This window comes from Pseudorasbora parva, chromosome 25 (genome assembly GCF_024679245.1).
Source record: "Pseudorasbora parva isolate DD20220531a chromosome 25, ASM2467924v1, whole genome shotgun sequence".
Classification (NCBI taxonomy): domain Eukaryota; kingdom Metazoa; phylum Chordata; class Actinopteri; order Cypriniformes; family Gobionidae; genus Pseudorasbora; species Pseudorasbora parva.
Genome location: NC_090196.1, coordinates 24,746,471 through 24,768,684, shown reverse-complemented (window position 1 = coordinate 24,768,684; position 22,214 = coordinate 24,746,471). Strand labels below are relative to the sequence as shown.

The following is a 22,214-nucleotide window of genomic DNA, read 5'->3' as shown; positions in this document are numbered from 1 at the left end:
ACATTTAGGCTACTGAACATTCCTGTACCATGTATGAAAAAGAATCTTAAATAACATAAAATCTTAAATATTTCTACCAAGAGCCTTCTAAGGGCTATACTATACTATACTATACTATACTATACTATACTATACTATACTATACTATACTATACTACTGTATACTATACTATACTATACTATACTATACTATACTATACTATACTATACTACTGTATACTATACTATACTATATTATAACTATACTATACTATAACTATTCTTGTGTAGGCCTAAACACTTCTAAACATATTGCATTTCTTTTTTCTAAGAAAGCGTTTTGTGGGACTAAAGTTCTACAATACTGTAAAACAGTAGCATTGCCTTTCAACTTAATTATTAAGTTTTTAGCAAACGCTCAAATAATGACATGTGTGCTTGTGCGGACAGGTGTGGTAACAACAGCGCATGTGTGATTTAACGCTCAAAATAGAATGGAATGCAGAATGTGAAGAGGAACCTGAAGATCCATTTCTTTCGTATTCGACAGCAACACCCGATTAAAAACGTACACAGTGTTATCTATTGAGAGATACTAGATTAAAAATGTGCACATCTTTTTCTAAAACATGAGAGACTGAAAGAAGGCAGGACATGGAGAGAATCCTCGTGTTACTTGTGCTTTTTCCTCCAACATCTTTAAATGGTAAGTTTCAAAAAGGTTGAATTGTTAAAATGTATAGCCTACTTCTACTAAAGATTATTGTTCATGTTATCTCCCTACTAATCTTCATAGTGCATTATGTAAAATGAAAGTGATAGTCATGGTCCTTGGTCAAGTCAAATCACATTTTAGATGGAGAAATAGATAGAAAATCACTATTTACTGTTAAAACAACAACAAGCATTTTGTGTTTCAGGTTCAGGACACTCTTTGTGGTTGCTTTCAACTTACATTAAGGGGAAAACACAGTTTCCTGAATTTAGTTACACAACAACTTTGGACGACTATAAGTCATGGACATATTTTCCAAGAGGGAATTCGACGAATGAGGATGATGTGGCTATAATTCAGATAACATAAAGTTTATAAGTGAATACATGTATAGCTCCTTTTTGAGAAGATCCAAACTGATAAGCCAAGGCAGCCTAAATGACAGTAAGTATACTTAAACATAAGCCAACGACGACGCAATTTTTTGTCTTCCTGTATTAATCAGATTATAGGCCACCAGTGTTGGGTGTAACTAGTTACTAAGTAATTAGTTACTGTAATTTAATTACTTTTCCCTTGAAAAAGTAAAGTAAGGGATTACTCTTAGTTTTTGTGCAATTTAATTACAGTTACTTTGCATGTAATTGAACTAAATATAGACTCTATAACAATTATAAATAATACAATAGTGGAATTAATCTCAAAACTAGTTTTTTGTTAAAATGCATGTTTTTATCTATCCTTCTCACTTCTGAAACTTTGGTCAGTTAATAAGAATAATTGATGTAGTTTTATATTTTGTATTTGAATGAATTAAAAGAGCCGTTTCATGTCTATCCTTGAATCACTTAACTAATCGATGTTTTCGAAAGTAATTAAAAACCTTTTGGAGAGAGAAATTTGTACAATAATCTTATTACACTATTGAAGATGTAATTAGTAACTAGCAATTAATTACTTTTTTAGAGTAACTTACCAAACACCATATGTAGGCCACATACAATAAAATATTTTATATTATTGGAGGCATAAAGAAAAAAAAAAGAAGAAAAAAAAGACAACTGTCATAATTTGTGATTATTGAAACTTTTGTTGAAAGTAGTTTGCATGTAAGGAGGTCAGTCTATGAAATTCTTCTCCCTGATTTCCCTCACAGGTCTTGATGTTTATCAGACTCTGGTTGTCTGTGAGCTGCTGGACCCTAACAATACTGGAAAGATGATAACAAAAGATGCGGCCACCACAGATGAGCTCTGTTACTTTAACAACACTTTTACTTATAAAGTGATTTCAAATATTACACAAGATATGCTCAAACCTCACCTGGAAGAATTTAAGCAGAAATATGTTACTTACTATCAACCAGTGTGTATAAATACTCTGAAGAAGTACCTTGAAAAGAGACAAAATGAAGTAAATAGAAAGGGTAAAGGATTTTTCTTATGACAAACATGTAAACTGTGTTAAAAGTGTCAAATGTTTTATCCTATAAATTTCTTTAGTGTTTATTTGTTTCCGTTTTATGATTATGATGACCATGAAATACTTTTTATATCTGCCATGATAAATATTAACCTAAAATCCTTACATTAACAAGTTGTCAATAGTTCTTTGATGTATAACCACTCTCTTTTTTTGCTCCACAGCAGTACCAATTATCAAAATTTTTCAGAAAGCAAACTCTGATTCTGGAGGGTCTCATGTGAGTTGTTTGGCAACAGGATTTTACCCTCGTCACATCCGGAGATCTGCTGCCCAATGGTGACGGGACGTACCAGATGAGGAAGAGTCTGGAGATCAGTGCTGCAGACAAACACACATACACCTGCTCTGCCACACACCTCAGTCTGGACAATAAACTGGATGTCACTTTGGGTAAGGAGTTTTACAGAAACAGAAAGTATCAGATATAATCTTAAATGTTTTGATCATATTCTATTTTTTTCCACTTTTAGAAGAATACAGACTTCACATAGGAGTTGCTGCCACTGTTGTTGTTGCTGTCCTGATATTGATATGTGTGATGATCAAAGTTGCCAAAAAATCAATGAAGGGAACCAGAATTAATCAGTGCGGAGGAAACCAAATCTAATTCGTAAATGTTGATGTCTGCATCACAGACATCACAGTTGAATCCTGAATCTTAAAATGACTATAAACCTCATTGTGACTTCGATACAAATTATTATTACTGTAAAATCCTTAGAAATGAATAACAGCTATAGATTATTGTCTTATTATTAAATTACATGTATATTTATTTACAGATGAAAATAATGTTTTGTAGCTTGAAGACATCCATCCATTAGCCATCGATTTGAATGAAGATCAAACCTTTACATCTTCTATTATATTCACTGGACACCTTCACATATGAAGGAATAATAATCTGAGATTTGTATATTTACACCATCTGAGCCAATGCAATATTTGTTTTCAATAAACTGTGAGATTTTAAATTGAGATTTATATTCTCGGATGGGAGAATAGTGAATTTAGTGGGGAACACTAAGTGCTGATTGTGTAAATATGTAATATTTTTTACGTTGACAAAGAATTTAAATGTAACTTTGTATTTTTATGGTGCTGTAACCTATACACTGTAATGTAAAAAAAATTCTAGTGACTGATCACATCTAAATTTTTTAGTTGGCCAAATTGATTTTATGTGAATTAAATTGCATCAATTCACAGAAATTAAATTTGGCCAACTGAAAAATTTAGATGTGATCAATCACTAGAAAATTCAATTGGAGACCTGAAATATTTTTTATTTTTTTACAGTGTATAGTGTGTGAAGTGATTCACAGTATACATGTTTGTTAATAGATTTATATTTTACAAAACACAAAACCAGAATGGCATAGCCTCATCCATACTCCAAGATTTGGGAGACCCCAAAACAGGTTTCTAAGGAACGCTCATTCTGTACGTTACAGTGTAGGCTATATATTCGATTGTTACTGTTTTGTGGATTCATACAAGATTGTCCTTGCTGTTATACAATGTATTTTCATTTGGGAATCTGTCTGGCTATGTATACAGTGTCATATGTGCCTTTATTTTGATGAGAAACAAGGACAGTTGATGCCGGGGGGTACTGAGAGAGCAAATTAAAGATTTTGGTATTTTTAAATGTTTGTTTTAATATTGTAACATTTTGAGGTTATAATCAACTGATCTATTTAATTACTTTATTAATTAATTTGTTTATTCATAGTTTGCATTTATCCATCTGAACTAATATGTGACATAGTATAGTCTAAGAATTCTCATGCTCTACTCCACCATGATGGTAACCCTCTTCTAAGAAACTCTTCTAAATTGGGATATCAAAAGTGGTGCACCATAAAATATGATGGAGACATCTATCTAGCCAGGCATCATTGACGCCATTGATGAGGTTCAGGTGCAAGTGAGATGCATGCATCCCATGTCGAAGTGACACGATTCTTCTTGGCCCACAGAAGACCAGAGAAGGGTACCGAGTACCCAGGGCCCGAGGCAGGGGTGGCCCTTAGAAGTTAGTTTTCTATACATACATATACATTAATCAGAGTGTGGCTTATTTTGTTTACATTTTAAGTGTTTTTATGATAAAAACGCAATACCCCACACATTGGTACCACTATAGTATTTGGTAAGGGGGCCCAACAAGATGGTTTGTACCCAGGGCCCAAAATTTGGTTCTACGCTGTCCACTGAATTGTCCTTATCAGTGCCCTGACTACTGAACTAGGGAGCTGATTGAGACGCACCCATAGTCTGATATATTTGATGATGTAATCCAGTAAGAATTTTATTTATATATTTTTTGAGGAAATAACTTAAAGAAATTAATACATTTATTTAGCAGGGATGCATTAAATTGATCAAGTGACAGTATAGACATTTATAATGTTGCAAAATCTTTATATTTCAAATAAATGCTGTTATTTTGAACTTTCTGTTCATTTAATAATCCTGAAAAAAACTGTTTTTCAACATTGATAATAATAGGCCTAATAATAATAATAATAATAATAATAATAATAATAATAATAATAATAAATGTTTCTTGAGCAGCAAATCGGCATATTAGAATACTTTTAAGAATCGTGTGATTCTAAAGACTGGAGTATGATGCTAAAAATTCAGCTTTGAATCACACAAATAAATAGCATTTTAAAATATATTAAAATATAATTTAAATTGTAAAAATATATTTTACAGTAAAACTGTATTTTGCTGTATTTTGGTTCAAATAAATGCAGCCTTGGTGAGCAGAAGAGACGTATTTAAAAACATTTTCAGTAGGCTATTCTAAAACCTTTGACCGGTAGTGTAAATCTATAGTGAAAATGCATTTGTGGATAAAATATTTTGCAAGCAAAATAATCAAAGAACGTTTTTATTTTTTTATTTATTTTTTATTGCTTCTCAAAAAAAATGAAAAGCTCAAACCAAGTCTCTGGTTGTGAATTACAAAAAGTACAATTTGCAGTTAAGACGCGAAAAATGCAATGACAGTTGGGTGATTTTCACTCTCCACTTCCTGTGAAATGATGCATCGATGTTCCCTTCTTCCCTACGCCGTTCGCAGCAAGTACCCTTCGAACTGAACATGTACACTCACTGCTATCGGATTGGAATCTCAGTTAAGATAGCGGCATACCCTGTGAAGTCCACTTTCGCATAGCGAGTTTACGCAGCCGCATTGGAGTTAAAGGGGAAGCTAACACGACACGGACTTTCGACGCAACAAGTGGGTATACGCAAAAAAAAAAAAAAAAAAAAAAAGATCATTAGAAGTCTTAATACGCAGATAGCCCTGGGCAAAAACTAATGTTATACTGCGTGTGTGCGTATGGCCCCGACTACACCACTGACCAAGACAGTACAGTATTGGTTTACTGGCATTAAAAAAGCACAGCGCACATCTCCTTGGAAAATTCCAGCCATTATGGACAGAATTCTTTTGATTATCAGCATTTTACTTCAAGCAGCTTCACCAAGAGGTAAGTGTTATGATATAAATTTTTTCATGAAACGTATGCAGACATTTAGGTGACTTTAATAGCACTGATAACAATCTTCTTTATTATGCTTTTTAGCGAATGCCTTACGTTACCTTGAGTATTATTATTATTATTATTATTATTATTATTATTATTATTATTATTATTATTATTATTATTATTTTAATTTATATGTTGTAGCCTATTTGACATGAAGAAATACATTTGCATTGTTGCTATAGTGAAGTATATCCCTGAACATTTAAAAACTGAAAGTGAAAATGACACCTAATGCGTGAGGTCGGGTGGATTGGGGGGGGGGGGGGGGGATAACTGTACAAGTTTTACCTTATTATAAAACATAACTAAGGAATGTGATTAATTAATAAAGAAATTGTATGACACAATTTCACAGAGATTTAGGTTCCACAGCTTCGATTATCGGTTCTCGTTTATTTTTTATTTTATTTTTACCAAATACCAAAGATCAAGGGTATTGCAGTCAGATAATGATCTAAAAACATTTTTTTAAAAACATGACAAACAAAACATCTTTAAAACATATAAACAATGTTTTATGTCCCATACTTTACAGTGACACTACACTGGAAAAAAAGGTCAGCTACAGCTGCTAAACAAAAATCGTACAATTAAAGTAAACTAGTAATTTAAATAAAGTGCATAAAACAAATTTGAGTGTTTTAGAGAAAAAGCACCGTTATTTTAAAGGTGTTTCCTGAATTATTACAATCAAATACCTTCACTGTAAAAAATAATCTTCAAAAAATGGTCAACGGACTGTCAGTGCTGCCAAACACAACCCATAAAACGAATGTAAAATACCCTAACTTAAATAAAGTACAAACACTCTTATTTTATAAAATATTTTCCAAATTGTTACTAACAAACAAATGAAAATATCTTGCAGTTTACTAGAAATATCACACGCATGACTTAATGTAACTGTCGCTCAATCAGCAACTACACAGTTATTGCCTCTTTATTAAATAAAGCAACATGCAACATTATGCCGTGTTTACTGGCCCATTCTGGACTGAAGCACAGGCTCTGTGCTCTTCACCTATGGTGACCCATAAACAGACCACACAGAAACCCTTTAAATCCCAACAGAACATTAAACATTAACAGATCTCTCAAGATCTTAGCAACTTCACTTGTTACTATCCAGACTTTATTTCTTTCACTAAAGTTCTTATTGAGCACTAAATTTAGAGGTTTAGATGTTAATATTCTATTGAAAATAATAACGTTTGATGTCACTGTTATGGTGATCAGTTTTTGCTTTAGTTGGGCTCTTGACCCTTGACTCCTAATCATTATTTTCCTTTGGCTGCTTTAACTGAGTTTCTAATGCATGCTTATCTAATGTTAAAAAAAGAGATAATAAAGTGATGATTAATGATGAACACATGCTGTTAACTAGCCTGGATACCAGCCAAACTTAGCCCCGCCCACAACATTTTTAGGTCGGGCGGTTCAGTCTGGCCTCGATCCATAGAGGAGTAATTATCTCCGAACATAAACTGTTCGGACCAATGAAATCATTGATGATCAAGAGTAACGTAACGTAATCATGCACGTCATCAAAGGCGCTTGGATTATATTTGTTCGAATCCTAAACGGAGAGCTTGTTTGTATATGCATTCACCTTCACAATTTCTCTCAAAAATGATGATCATGTTGGGTAAGTACTCTGTGTATCCTCAAGTCCTTTTATTTTTTTTACAACACCAGCAAAGATCATTTATTCCAGCGCAGACAGGGTTGCCAAGTTTTTTACAACAAAACCAGCCAACTACTAGCCCTAAACAATAGCTTCTCGGGGGGTAAAATGTGTGTTATTTTGGCAAGGTTGCCTTCTAAAATTCGCACTCATGGGTCTATATATCACATAATAGTCGCTTTAACCCGCGGACATAGAAAACAACCGCAGAAAAAAACGCAGACTTGGCAACACAGTGCAGTTGAGTTCTGTTGTAGGTCTAGCCAATTGATGTATTTCCTGGTTTGGTTGAAACACGCCCCATAATCACAGCCCAATGGAGCAGTTTCAGACTCATATTCTGACTAGAATTGAGTATGACCACGTAAGGCTAGCTGTTAACAAGAATCACTGAAGAAAAGAGAAATACAAGAACTACAACTTCAACCACAGCTTTAGAAGAAACCTAATGAAGATAAAAGAAGACATTAAATCTCTCAAGATCTCAGCAGAGGAGGATTAAACAACTCCACAAACAGCATTACCAGCTTCACACATTACTAACCATACTGACTTTATTTCTGTCAGATGTCTACAGAAGCTCTTATTGCGAATTAACACAGGTTTAGATGTTGATGTTTTATTGGTAAAAATACAATGCCACCATTATGGAGATCAGTGTTTGCTGATCTCCATAATGGTGATTTGGAGATCACTGTTTATTTTTTTAGTTGGGCTCTTGACCTTTCACTCTACACATGTTGTAAATCAGTGAAATCAGATGAGGTTGGTTATTTTTTAAAGTGACTATATAGTCATAGAAACCTGCCCTGTTTGCATCTCTAATCATTGTTTTGTCATAAATACTACATCAAGGTTTTGCGTTACCAAGCCTGTGAAACTACAGCATGTGGAAGAAATTTTTTTTAGCAATAATTTATTATGTGTAATTTTAAAACTGTGTAGTGCATAAAATATTTTCAAATTACTGTTTTACTCAGACACATCTTATGATTCAATGCATGCTGGGTATCACCATATAAAAAAATCCCAGCATTCACTGCTGTTTAAATAATTACTCATTAGTCAGCACTGTTGAGGATTGTAAGTATTGATGATCTTCAAAAAGGGAATAATTGTTTAATAGGAAACCTTTGTTTTTGTTTTTTTTACATCTTTGACTTACCTGAATCTCAGTCAATAAACAAAATACAGATATAAGTGAGAATTTACTACTGGTAAATATTACTTTATGATGTTCATTTAAAAGCAGAAAATGCTGACAGATTTCAAACTTTCACTTCTGCATTTCTCAAATGTTTATCATTAAACATTTCTGCAATTGCTTCACGAGCAAAAGGTTCACGAAAAGGTTCACGAGCCCAAATAAAGCAAACACTGACCACCCTAATGGAGGCATAAATTGTCAACTTTTATTTATGTACACTCACATGACAACAAAACTTTGTGCTTTTGTAAAATAAATCAGGGTAATAAAATAAAACAGGGTGCGTTTTCAGCGATCTCTGAGAGAATCTTTCTGACACACATCTCAAAGATGAACTGAAACTCAGCGAATACTTATCACACAATTATGAAACATATGTCTAAAGAAAGCTTGAAATTTCTATTTTAAATGAAACAATTCACATTTTAGAGTGAATTGTGGTGCACGCTGGCATAGAGCAGAAGATTGAGCAGAGCGTCACACCACTCTGTTTTGCTCTGATTTACTACGAAATGGTCAACAGTAAGCGGTAGAGCAAGAATGATGTGTGATTTTGGATCTCAAATCAGTACATTTCATTAGATATTTTATTATCACAATATCCTACTTCGTCACCAGGGGCCCGCTTGTGATGTGGCCCCCATGAATAAAAAGGAATAGCAAGCCTTTTTAAAATAAAATGTTTTTTTTTTTTAATGTTTTTTAAAAAGTGAGACTGAAGGGTTTTATGTTTGAGGTTTTCTCAATAATATCTAATGACTGTGACTTTCCTTAAAAATCTTATAAATCATTTGCTAAAAATATGTTATGTGTCCACTATCTACTGACAATAAAATTGTTTTAATAAAAAAAGGCTTTAGTTGTTTTCACTGTTATTGTTTTGTACAGGTTCTCACTCTCTGTGGGTGCTTATAACGTACATTAAGGGAGAAACACAGTTTCCTAAATTAGCTGGCACATTTATGTTGGATGATATCATAGTAGGATATTATGATTCGGAGACAAGAAGCTATGCTACAAGAGGAAATACTACAAATGAAGATGATGTGGTTGACCCAAATCACCTCAATACCATAAGTAATTATATGATTGCTCATTTTATGAGAAGATCACATTACCTGAAACCCATCAACCACACAGAAAGTAAGTTCATCATATCACTGCTTATTCTGTGACTGTGTTGTGTGTCTATGAATGATAGATACAATGAAACAGACACATGAAAAATAAATAAAGTTTGTTATTTGTTATTAAATAAAATGTGTTATCTTAAGCTAGACTCGTGTTGACATATACCTCCCCTCCCCTTTCCAAACAGGTCATGTAGTTTATCAGGTGATGTTTCTTTGTGAACAGCTTGAAAATGATAAACCTGGCCAAATGATCACCAAAAATGCTTTTAGAGGCTCTACAGTTGATGAACTGCATTTTCTGGACGCTAAATTCACATATCAGAGTTCTTTAAATTACACGGCACAACAAATAAAACTATCTCTGGAACTGTCCATGTGGCGTCATGAGACTATATTCTACCCAGCCTGCATACAAACCCTGAAGAATTTCCTTAAAAAGAGAGGAACTCAAGTAAACAGAAAAGGTATTCATGTATTTTCTTTAATTTAGAGAAAAACTATCTGAAGTTAAATGAAATGATAGTATAATTACATACAGTTACAATTCATGGTTACACAATTCTTTCTGTTACAGTATAATTGTACATTTAAGTACTGAGTAATATTAATTAACTACATATATTATGTAGTTATGTATAGGTATATTGTATATGTATAGGTATATTCTCTTATTGTTTCCTTCTGCAGTGAAACCGCGAGTCAGACTCATTCAGAAAGCAAACTCTGATTCTGGAGGGTTTCGTGTGAGTTGTTTGGCAACAGGATTTTACCCTCGTCACATCAACCTGACCCTGTTGAGAGATGGGCAGCCTGTATCCGATCATGAGATCACTGGAGGAGATCTGCTGCCCAATGGTGACGGGACGTACCAGATGAGGAAGAGTCTGGAGATCAGTGGTGCAGACAAACACACATACACCTGCTCTGCCACACACCTCAGTCTGGACAACAAACTCGACGTCACTTTGGGTAATGAGATCTTACAGAAAACACAATTTAACAATCAAAACAAAAATAATTAAAGTCAGTCTCTGAGTATGTGGTTCATGTTTCAGAGTATGATCACGGGGAACCATTTAAATCAGTGATTCCTTCAGTTCTGATGGTTTTGGCTCTTACATTGGTGTTTGGGGCTACAACTGCGATAACTGCATGGAAAAGACGACGGGCAGGTAAGAAAATAATTAAAATAGATATGGGTTCAGAGAACAACATAATCGAAATTTCAGCTATTCCGATTAGACGGTATGTATATATCCTAAATTTGGTATATATACACTCAAAAAAGAGTACAAAATTGCAGCTTTTAAGGTACAACTGGCTGTCACTGCTGGGGTGGTATCCTTAAGGGTACAGTTTTGTACCTCTAAGGCAAGGGTAGGCAAGTTCAGTCCTAGAGAGCTGACGTCCTGCAGAGTTTAGCTCCAACCCTACTAAGCCACCACAGTATAAAACTCCCATGGCTCCCAGCATGCATTGCAGCATTAGATATGTCACCATTGTTGAGATTCATATGCAGATTCTTGATATCTGTGTGCGTCTAAACCTTTTCCCCCTAGACTGTATTTAAAAATCAGAATTCAGAATGTCTGTGGCAAGAAAGTATTGTTGCTGAATATTATTTATTAAAATTTTTAGTCAGTGAAGAATTGATTTGATTTTGAACAGATTATGTGTTTTGTTAACACTATAACAAAAACCACATACTCACATAAAAAGCCAAGAGTCAAACTGCCCAACCAAATGAAACACTGATCACCATAATGGTGACCAAACATTTTCAATTAAACATAAACATCTAAACCTCTGTTCATAAGAGTTTCTATAGATGTCTTTTAGGGTTGTAGCCAAACTCTGCAGGACAGTGGCTCACTAAGACCGAACTTACCCCTCCTCTAAGAAGAGAAAACAATGGATTAATTGTATCCTAAGGACCAATTTGGTACCTTTAAAGGTACATTTATACGTTTTTCCCCCCAAGGAACAAAATTGTACTTCCACTTCACCTTTTTTCTGAGAGTGTAGTATACCATATTCATTTAGATGTTTGTATAAAAATGTCTTAAGCCCTATTCGGATGGTAATTGTTTCTCGTGGGGTCGTAAGGTATTTTTATTATTTATAAGGGCTAGTCTGTGATTTTATTGCCGTCCAAATCCAGAATATCAGTGTTTTTCTCCCACCAGCCGCATAAAAATCCCTGGCCAAATTACCTACTGTTTTAAGACAAACACCAAGGTTGATATCGTGTGGTTTATTTTCCGTCCGAATGCCGAGTTTTCAAGAAAAGATTGCTTCAACATTAACTGTTTATATCCTTTTTGACCACTGCAGAGCACCGTACGGTTGCACGTATTTACAAGATAATAAATCTTTCATCACCGCTTAAAAGAGAAAGAGAAGAAAAACATGTAAATATTTGAGCTAAATGATGAATAATTTCCTATTATTAAATGAAATATGATTTTATTCTTACTATTCCAAGCATATGACATTTTTAAAGCAAACAATCATTTGACTGACCACGTGAGCAGGTTCACAGGTGCGCAGGATCACAAAACTCACTCCTCCACCGGCAATAAATCAGCATCCGAATGAATGAGTTTCATCACTGAGGTGGCATGTAAATGTATTTTACGGACATCCACATGAGAAACAATTGCCGTCCGAATAGGGCTTTATTTCTTCATTTGGTATTTAGATTCATGTGGAAGTGGCTATTCTACTCCATCTAGTAAGTATTTTTAGTTACTTCCTTATGTGTTGAAGGGGTCATATAATGCAATTTCTTGTTTCGCTTTCTCCTTAGTGTGTAATGTAGCTGTTTGTGCATGTATAAGAACTGCAGTTACAAAGCTCAAAGTCTCAAACCCAAAGAGATATTCTTAATAAAAAGTTAAGGCTCAGCCACACCTTCCTAAAACGCATCAGTCAAACATTTATTCAAAATCTGTGGGGACAGTTTCATAACACTGCCCACAAGTATACGCAAAGAAAAAAAGGCGTAACGTTTATTCTCACTGTAGTACTGTTGCCGCCATATCGCGGAGACGCTGTGTTTTTCGTTGGCCTTCCAAAAGAGGGAAGCTGGTCAAGCTTTATTTACAACACTGTTACAGAACAGTACAACACAAATATTCGATCGTATGCTGCACATTTTTCAGGGACTGTTTCTAGCACCATAGCATAGCAAGTAAACAACTTGTTTTTTCTGAGGACACTAAAAAAAGTCGGACTCCCCCAATAACTGCTCGTAACCTTCTACCGATGTTCAATAGATAGCATCATGACATACTGTATTTCAACGTGGTATCTCACTTGCACTGCAGCGGACAGGAAGTGCCCTCTCCAGCACAAAAAGGATTATCAGGACTCAACTACCAGCGCTGGAGGAAATTTCTAGTATAAGGTGTCTTAGAAACCTCGAAAAGTATCTGCGAGGATTACACACACTCAGGTCACCATCTTTTTTAATCGTTTGATCCGGTAGACATTACAAAGCCATTTACTCTCGCACAACCAGATTTAAGAACAGTTTTTTTCCCCTATAGCTGTGTCTGTGCTCTCTAAATCAGAATGCAACTTATCATCCAACATTATCTGTTAATGTGTACTGTTTTACATATAGATTATGGCCTATAACAGTGAACATTAATATTTACTCATGCAACGTAAGCAATGACGTATATCCGAGTGAACGAGAAGTTAGCGAGGGAAGGACATAAAAACATAAAAATGGACTTAAATGCTGCCAGGGTCTGATTATAGGGTCTGTCATTTGGAACTTAAACGGCACTTTCCCGTGTAAATATTTGCATTTATTTCCCCATCCCATCCTCCAATAGAAAGCAATATCCAATATTATGGGTTCAGTTCCATTTCATCTTGATTATCAGTCATAACATATCCACATCTCAGCATTCCACCTTTATATCAGTTTGATTGTTTATTAATATTAAAATATTATTAGGGATGTCAATCGATTACAATTCTAATCACGATTAATCAATCACAATTTTGTTGTGCGATTAATCGCAATGGATCACTGAAAACTTTCCCAGAGTTTAAAGTGATATTTCACCCAAAAATATCACTTTAATGCATCCAAGATGTAGGTGTGTTTGTTTCTTCAGTAGAACACAAATGAAGAATTTCAACCGTTGCTCGTAATGCATGTCAATGGGGTGTATTTTTATGAGAGCCACTATGAGAGTAAAAAACACAGAGTAAGAAACATACAAATCCATATTAAACCCTGCGGCTCGTGACAATACATTGATGTCTTAAGACACGAAACGATCGGTTTGTGTGAGAAATCGAACAGTATTTATATAATTTTTTGTACATTTGACCTCACTTGCCGGAAGTGATGGCGCACTCTTGTACATAGTGTTGTATTTGAGGTAAAAAAATAAATAAATACTCTTCAGTTTCTTGCAGAAACCGATCTTTTCGTGTCTTAAGACATCAATGTATCGCCACGAGCTGCTGTGTTCATTTTATATTCGTATGTCTGTATTTTACTTTCATAGTGGCTCTCATAGAAAACATCCCATTGACATGCATTTTAAGAGCAATGGCTGGAGTTATAAATCTTCATTTGTGTTCTACTGAAGAAACAAACACACCTACATACCCTGAGGTTAAGCAGATAAACTATCCCTTTAACAGCTTCAAATCACAAACAGAGAAGGAGAATCGGGTTAAAGAGTTAGAATGGAAATATCCTCCTAGGGTTACAGGTGCTGTTGATGCTCAGTGTGATTGATAAACTCCCGACTAATTTATTTGTTTTTACGCGTTAATGACTTAAAATGAATCAGATGCTGTGACAGCCCTAAGTATTATGTTAGTTTTGTTTTTCACATTTTACTGAAGAAATTTCTAACTTTATTGTGTACAATAAAATGTGTAAAATGAGCTGTAATTTCTCATTAGCAATCACTAAACATTGTATTTCATTTTCAGCATCGGAGGAAACTGTGGAAACTAAATGTTTAGCACCCCATACTCCCTTCTTTAATGGGCGGAGCACTGGGTTCTAATCATAGACTGTAAAAAAAGATGGACGATGTGCCTTCACTCTCTTCCGTTGACGTAAGTGAAGCTGCCGATGTTCAAATATGGCGCTGACATCTTGGGTCTGTACTCTAGGCCAGTAGCAACTTGGAGCCCGACTCTGCGCAGCGGTGAGCGCGAAGTGGAGCCGCGACATCAAGTTCCCGCCCACACTCCCGCCTGATCAACAACTGTTCAGGAAACAATCCCTTGGTGCCTCAGTGACTACTTCACTCAGAGAAGCTGTCAATCTCAGCTGTCAATCACACCTCCGTTTTTATAGCACCATATAACTAAAACTGAACTTATTTAAAGAACGAACACTAGAACTAACATCGTTGTGATAAAGACGCTTTGGCTTCACTTTTCAGGACTTGTGTGGCACACTTGGTTCTAATGATGAAGCTTACAAAAACTATCCCTGCTGATCTGTTGTTTTTGGTGAAATCTTATAAAGCATAATGTGTTTTTATATCCCTCAGCTATTTATATAAGGGGTTAATATCCTAGATGTGAAATGTAGAAAAACTGTTTTTAAGGAACTTCATCACTGTTAGTAATTATTTATTTTTTAAGGTTTATAGGAAAGTTAGCACTTTTCCCAAATGTTACGTTTCATAAGGTATGGACAGTGTCAAACAAATTCTTATTTAAAAACAAAAATAAAAGAAATCCATTTAAAAATGATTCATGGTTATTACCCTTATAAAAAAATTCTAAGTAAATTTAACCAAATGTTTTCCCACTCAGCTCTTTTTGCCAAGAGGAGGAAGAATCTTATACTTCTGTTCTTACTCTAAAATGTTTCGGTTTCAAATCCTTAATTCTTGTATTTCACCAGCTGTGCAATATTTCAAACACTAAGGTTCTATTTCACTCTGATGTTTCTGAAAGTAAAGAGCTAGATGATGTCTTAAACTTTATTTGTATATTGGGTAAATATCATATTCACAAAACAAGATACTTCAACTTCAATCTTAACTGCAAAGAATTTGCTTATAATTAGCAGTTGTTATTACCATCTCTTCAAAAAAAAATCTCTTCCAATAAAAAAAGCTTGAAATGTCCCATATTATAGAACACATTTTAGGTAAAATGTGATTTATTTTTATTTTCTTCTTCTCTGTAAAAAAAAAGTGTCTCCTGACTTAACTGATATACTTCCTTCCCTTTTTCCTCTGATTAACAAAAATGAAAATGTTATGTGATAGTCCTTCTGATAAACTGTTAACATAAATTACAAAAGGGTAAGTTATTATCAATTAACAAGTAATTTTATGAATTTACCACACACAATTGACCCGCACAGACACAGTTTCAATAACTCTTACCCGTTGTGGCTTGTGAACGGTGTACAGAAAGGTGTACAAATACAGAAAGTTTGTGTCTGGTATTTTTATTTCTAGAAAATATTCACATTGTACTGTAAATTGTACTGTAATGTCACTCTAAATTTACATTATTTACAGGAGGCATATACTTTAAAATAACTCTTTGGCCATATTACATGCATACATCTTAAAATATCTTAGCCATCACATTAAATGTTTGACATTGTTTGCAGGTATATTGATAGTTGTCCAGTGTTATGCTGACTTCCAGGCAGCCCGTAATCCGTGTTTTTTTCCCCCTGCTCTGTTTCCCTCAAATAAGCAAGGAGTAAGCACCTTTGGTGATTGAAATTATTTTAAATGAGCATAAGCTCCATACGGTCTACCATGCTTTACATCTAGCTATACCATAATTCCTTGCGCTCAGGCAGTTTGGTGTAACTTTTCCTGGTGGAGCGCTACAGTGTCTTGAGTCGTGGTCATAACTTGCGGGCTCAAAAACCTGCCTGGAACGCAGCATATTTCACGGTGGAATGTTTCTGACAAATGTGAAAGTCTTTTTTTGTGGTCAAAGGATTGTCCATAAAATAAAAAGGTTATTTTTTATTTTTTATTAGCCAGTTTTTTCTTCACTGGCTAAATATTAAAAGCTGTGTAAAGCTCAGTGAACAAAAAATATAACTTACGAACCTTGTTTAATTCAAAGCTAAATCATCTGCCAGCAGGTGCAAATGCTACAGATTTTGTTAGCCAAACAAACTACAAAATAAAAAATACATTTCATGAAAAAATACTTTTTGTCTGCATATTTGACTATTTCCTGGCTACAATGTATTCCAAAAAGAACTTAATGGAACACTTCAGGTGACTTAGTTGTCACCATAAAGTGTATGTTATATAGCTTTTTACGGAATGTAATGCTGTTAGCCAAGAAATCTAGACGCACCTTAGTGGCAGCAAATCTAATTTGCAGCCAGGGTCGTCTAGCCAATCACATCGTGTATAGAGTCGGTGGGCGGGCTTAACATAATGACGGCAGAGTTGTGACGGTTCCTCGTGAAATCCATGGTGAAGTCCCTGCTAATTCCCTGCTAACAAAGAACGTCACTGAAGTCATTTAAAAAAGGAAGATATTTTGCTGACCAGATACGGCAAAAGTGTAATCTCAATAGCGCCGCTGGTGGGAAAACACAAGGGTCTCAGCCTGGAACTTGTGATTGTGATTGTTGTCTCACCACTGATAGCATTCTGGTTGGTTGTAGCGCTATCCTTTTGCGTGCTGAGGGAATTTGAAAGACAACCGTTTATCCCGCACCTTGGATTGAGCCATGCCATCAGTATGTTCCCAGACCCAACATCTTGGCTGCGTCCGAAACCTGGAAAATGCAATTAGGCATGTCCAAATCTATTGTTAGTTTCAGTTTCTGTCTCCTGAGATACCTTCATCTGATCGATTTTTGAAGGCAGCATATTTGTATCCTTTGCTGCCTTTGATATCCCACAATCCTGTGTGTTCCCTTCTGTGACAGTTGAGCTGGGAAAAAAGATGGCATCTGAAAGTTGTCTTTGAGGGTCAGTTTGTGTGTAAATGTAAGGGTTTTTTTTACCACCATATTCCACTTCTGATGTAATTTCTAGCGAGAAGTAAGGTAGTACTACGTAGTAGTTAAATATTTGTCTAGTTCTCACCAACAATCTCACCAATTTTTTTTGCTGTACATCTCTAAACTGTTACACTGCCTTAGAAGTCTGTCCGAAATTATTTTTGAGAGGTGTCTTTGTGCACTAAACACTGCTTTACAAGCCATTGTCTGATAAGGCAGTTTTTTCGCTTCGTTGGTTTGTTTTTTAATAACAAAAAAGATTTATTTTTGGCAAATGTTTACACCAAATGTGAAATGAAAAAGCCACAGACAGAAGAAATTACAAATTCAAGGCTGTACAGTAGAGGGCGTTATAATCCTTTTTTGCTTGTTAAATGATGGTTGAAGTAAGCTATTTTTTGTCATTTTTTGACTAAGAACACCACAAGTGTGATTTTGTAAAAGATAAAACATAATTGTCTTTACTTTTGCCTATACCTGCCCTTTTTTATTTTTTTATTTACCCAGCTCAAGAAGGACAAAAGATGAGCTTTATTTTTGCGCACACTGTACATTAATCAAAGTCAAATCTGAAGAAAATGACAACTTAATAACATTTCTGTGAATGTCTCAACACAAAACAACATATAGTCTGTTAAACTTTCAGTTAGGATCTAAAATCTACCAGTGGCCTGTTATTAGTCAGAAAAGTTTCAGACAAATGTGAAAGGGGAAGGCAAGGCCTGTTAATAAGGTTGTCTATTATTCATTTTTCAGGACTAGCAAAACATTAACAGCTGAAGAGCTCCGTGAACACACTCAAACTACCCACAAGAGTGGAAGTAAACTGGTTTATTTCAGTGTTGATCATTTACAGGTGAGTGCTGACTGAATGCATACAGTACCGATTTTGTGTCAGCAATATGGAAAACATTCTTCTTTTTCTGCTTTCACTTCCAATAGCTGCTCCAAAAGGTAAGATTTCAAATTACTTATTTAATATTTTACTTCAGTTTAAAATATGGAACATGGAAAAATACGGTTGATCAACAACTAAACAGAACAACAACGTGCTTCCAGTGGCCTATTTCAAGTCTTAAAACCACATATAAAGGAATTTAGATGAAAACATAACCAAATTAATAGTCTATGTGAGCTTGCTTAAAGACTTTTGAGGTTTTAATATTTGGTGTTATTTTTAAGCAAGCGATTGAGTGAGTTAAGAGTCTTTACCCTTTTTTCTAGTGCTTCCTGCTTTATATATATTAAATAGATTTGTTTGAACAGATTCAAAGACAAGAATACATTTCACCAGTTCACCACTACATTTTTACTTGAGAGCAAATATTTTGGTTTCAAAATGTCCTGGTTGCATAGCAACTGTTAATTCCGTAAAAAACTCTGTGAGGAAGCAAAACTCAGATAGGAAGATTTATCTGGTCATTTGGGGTAGATCAAGGCATGTATTTTTACAGTCTTGTGTATATAGAATGAAAAACATTAAGTAGTTACAAAATGTGCTTAATTAAATTATCATACAGTATTAAACATACGGGAAAGCCTGTATGTTCCAACCAGCAAATGGGAAACAAATACAGAACTAAATAACACAGGCTAACAACTAGATTGATAAGGTGATAAAAATAGCATTAAATGAATAAATTGGAAAATGTTTCCATCCATTTAATGTGTTTTTTTTAATTGTTTTTTTTCACAGGCTCTCACTCTTTGTGCATGCATGCAACATACATTAAAGGACAAACGTCATTTCCTGAATTTAGCTATGTATTGATGTTGGATGATGTCAGAGTTCTGTACTATAACGGTGAGACGAAGACTCTCATTCCAAGAGGAAATACAACAGCTGAAGACGACGTGTTCGATGCAAATGTCCTCCTCACCATAAGTGACAACGTACAGTCATCCTTTTTGGAAAAATGGGTAGTAGCAACCAAAAATGTTAATAAAACTTACAGTAAGTACAATAAAAAATGCTTGACATTTTTATAAAAACAATACAAATACAGTCTTTGTGCAATAGTATATAACTATGTTTGTTGTTTTTGTTTTATGATCTTAACACTACCTTAAAACTTTCTCTCTCCATTAAAGGTGTTCTGGCCCTTCAGAGGCTGGTTGTGTGTGAACTGAAGGACGATGGTGAACCGGGACAAATGATCACACGGGATGCTGTCAGTGGCTCCACCACAGATGAGCTGCTTTATGTTGACAAGAACTTCACATACCAGGGTAATTTAAACGTGTCTGCTCTTTTGCTGAACGTCCATCTGAAAATCAGCATGTGGAATCATGAACATTTATACCAACCATTCTGCATCAAAACACTCAAGGGTTACCTTAAAAAAAGAAGAAATCAAGTCAATAGAAAAGGTATGATGACACACTCCCAGCTAAATGACTGAATAATGTTCTTATTACTCAGGCCAATATATACTCTTTGTTACCCTTTTCCAACAGTGAAACCCAAAGTCAGGCTGCTCCAGAAAAAACTCTCTTCTGGGTCTCGTGTGAGTTGTTTGGCAACAGGATTTTACCCTCGTCACATCAACCTGACCCTGTTGAGAGATGGGCAGCCTGTATCTGATCATGAGATCACTGGAGGAGATCTGCTGCCCAATGGTGACGGGACGTACCAGATGAGGAAGAGTCTGGAGATCAGTGCTGCAGACAAACACACATACACCTGCTCTGCCACACACCTCAGTCTGGACAACAAACTCGACGTCACTTTGGGTAATGATGAGGTCAAATAGAAAACATACATTATATAATTATGTTAGTCTCTCAGTCTGTGATTCACATTTCAGAGTTTGATCACGGGGAACCGTTAAACTTATTGATTCTGTCAGTTCTGATGGTTTTGGCTCTGATGGTGTTTGGAGCTGCAGCTGCTATAACTGCATGGAAAAGACGACGGGCAGGTATAACAAGAACTGAAATACATGTGTATTTCACTACATACACACACACACACACACACACACACACACACACACACACACACACACACACACACACACACACACACACACACACACACAGGCTTAGTGCTGAACAATCAATCAACCAATCTTCTTTTTTGGCTTTTAGATTCCATTAAAATGGGCTATTCTACTGCTTCTGGTGCGTAGTTTAGTTTTTAAAAATATATATATATATATATATATATATACAACACTGAATAAATTAATTATGTTTTTCATTTATTTAACACTTTTCATTCATTTTCAGCATCTGAAGAAAGTGTGACACATCAAACTTTGTTAATATCATGAGACAACTCAACACAGATTGGAGAAGCATCTTATAATCAACAGACAAAGTATATTCTGGGAAAGTGTCATACGATTTTCTTGGTCTTTAAAAAAAAAGAAAAACAAATCCTATTATCTCTTTTTTCACTATTTTTACTCATACACAGTTCTCACTATAATTCACTGTTTGCATGAAGCCTATAATGTCAAGACTGTTGCTCTATTATACACCAGGCGCAATGCTGTGGCAGGCACGACCCAAGTGTTTTTTGTTCGTTTCAGCCATACGCAGTCATAATTTTCACCTCCAGTGCCACGTTGTTTAAATAGCAAATGCATTATGTTCGCCCATGGTCTAAAAACGAGATGTTTTCAGGCACATTGCGCATTCCATTATCAATATAATTCCTGTCTAGAAAAGTGTTCAGTCTTTCCACTCGCAAATTCCGTCATGTAAACAACGAATCCGCCGTGGTGCAACTGGCTTTTAAAGGGAATGGGAGATGAGACTCTGATTGGTTTATTGCACGTTACGCCTAAAACACACCCATGACTCATTAAGAGAATAGGTACAACCTTTTTAGACCATGCGCCTGGTACAGCGACCATTTTTCTTGTCTCGCAAAAGTTAATTCGTCCCTCCCTAACATTTGCGTCTCGTTTTTATTTTTTGACTACATTTTTTTGTAATAGTTTGTCATCCTTCTGTCAGGTTGTTGACAGAAATTATTCGTCAACGAAATAAACACTGGTTCAGTGAAACATGAGGGGGTTCAAGTTCTCTCGATGGGTCTCCTGCATCAGTAGTTGCCATGCTATATTTTGGGTGGTTGTAGCTTAGAGGAGGTTGATTCGCAGCACTTCAACACGTGTTTTTTTCTGGCTTGGCAAGCAACCAGATGTGACATGGGGGCGTGGCACGTCGACTATTCCATTTTTTAAAGTCAAAGTTCGAGATAGTGACTTAATTTTGGTCGGAGGAAAATCGCAGGGAAATCGATTCCCAGGGAAAGCAAGAATTGACAAAAATGTAAAAAGTGTTCCTTAAAAATGCAATGTAAGTCGCTTTGAATAAAAGCATCTGCAAATGATAGCAAAAAAAGCAAATGCATAAATGTAAATGTAAATGCAGTGTAAGACAGTGGCCAGGGAAAACTCAGGGCCCAGGGCAGGAACCAACACAAGACAACAA

At 35.3% G+C, this 22,214-nt stretch overlaps 1 protein-coding gene across 1 annotated transcript; it reads left to right on the top strand.

Moving 5' to 3' along the window:
- The first annotated feature begins 5,463 nt into the window (after positions 1–5,463).
- Positions 5,464–21,719, top strand: LOC137065031 (uncharacterized). Its single transcript, XM_067436598.1, has 12 exons — positions 5,464–5,691; positions 9,531–9,785; positions 9,961–10,239; positions 10,463–10,744; positions 10,831–11,113; positions 18,667–18,722; positions 19,465–19,722; positions 19,860–20,138; positions 20,226–20,501; positions 20,576–20,689; positions 20,859–20,891; positions 21,000–21,719. The coding sequence occupies exons 1-12, from the start codon at positions 5,541–5,543 to the stop codon at positions 21,041–21,043; spliced, it is 2,310 nt and encodes a 769-aa protein (XP_067292699.1). The 5' UTR covers positions 5,464–5,540; the 3' UTR covers positions 21,044–21,719.
- The last annotated feature ends 495 nt before the right edge of the window (positions 21,720–22,214 follow it).

Bases quoted from the DNA above. Each gene is read 5' to 3' on its own strand.
- LOC137065031 (XM_067436598.1), top strand. From the start codon at position 5,541: ATGGCCCCGACTACACCACTGACCAAGACAGTACAGTATTGGTTTACT. The intron at 9,786-9,960 runs GTAAGTTCATCA...CTTTCCAAACAG, and splicing joins ACCCATCAACCACACAGAAA to GTCATGTAGTTTATCAGGTG. The intron at 10,745-10,830 runs GTAATGAGATCT...TTCATGTTTCAG, and splicing joins CAAACTCGACGTCACTTTGG to AGTATGATCACGGGGAACCA.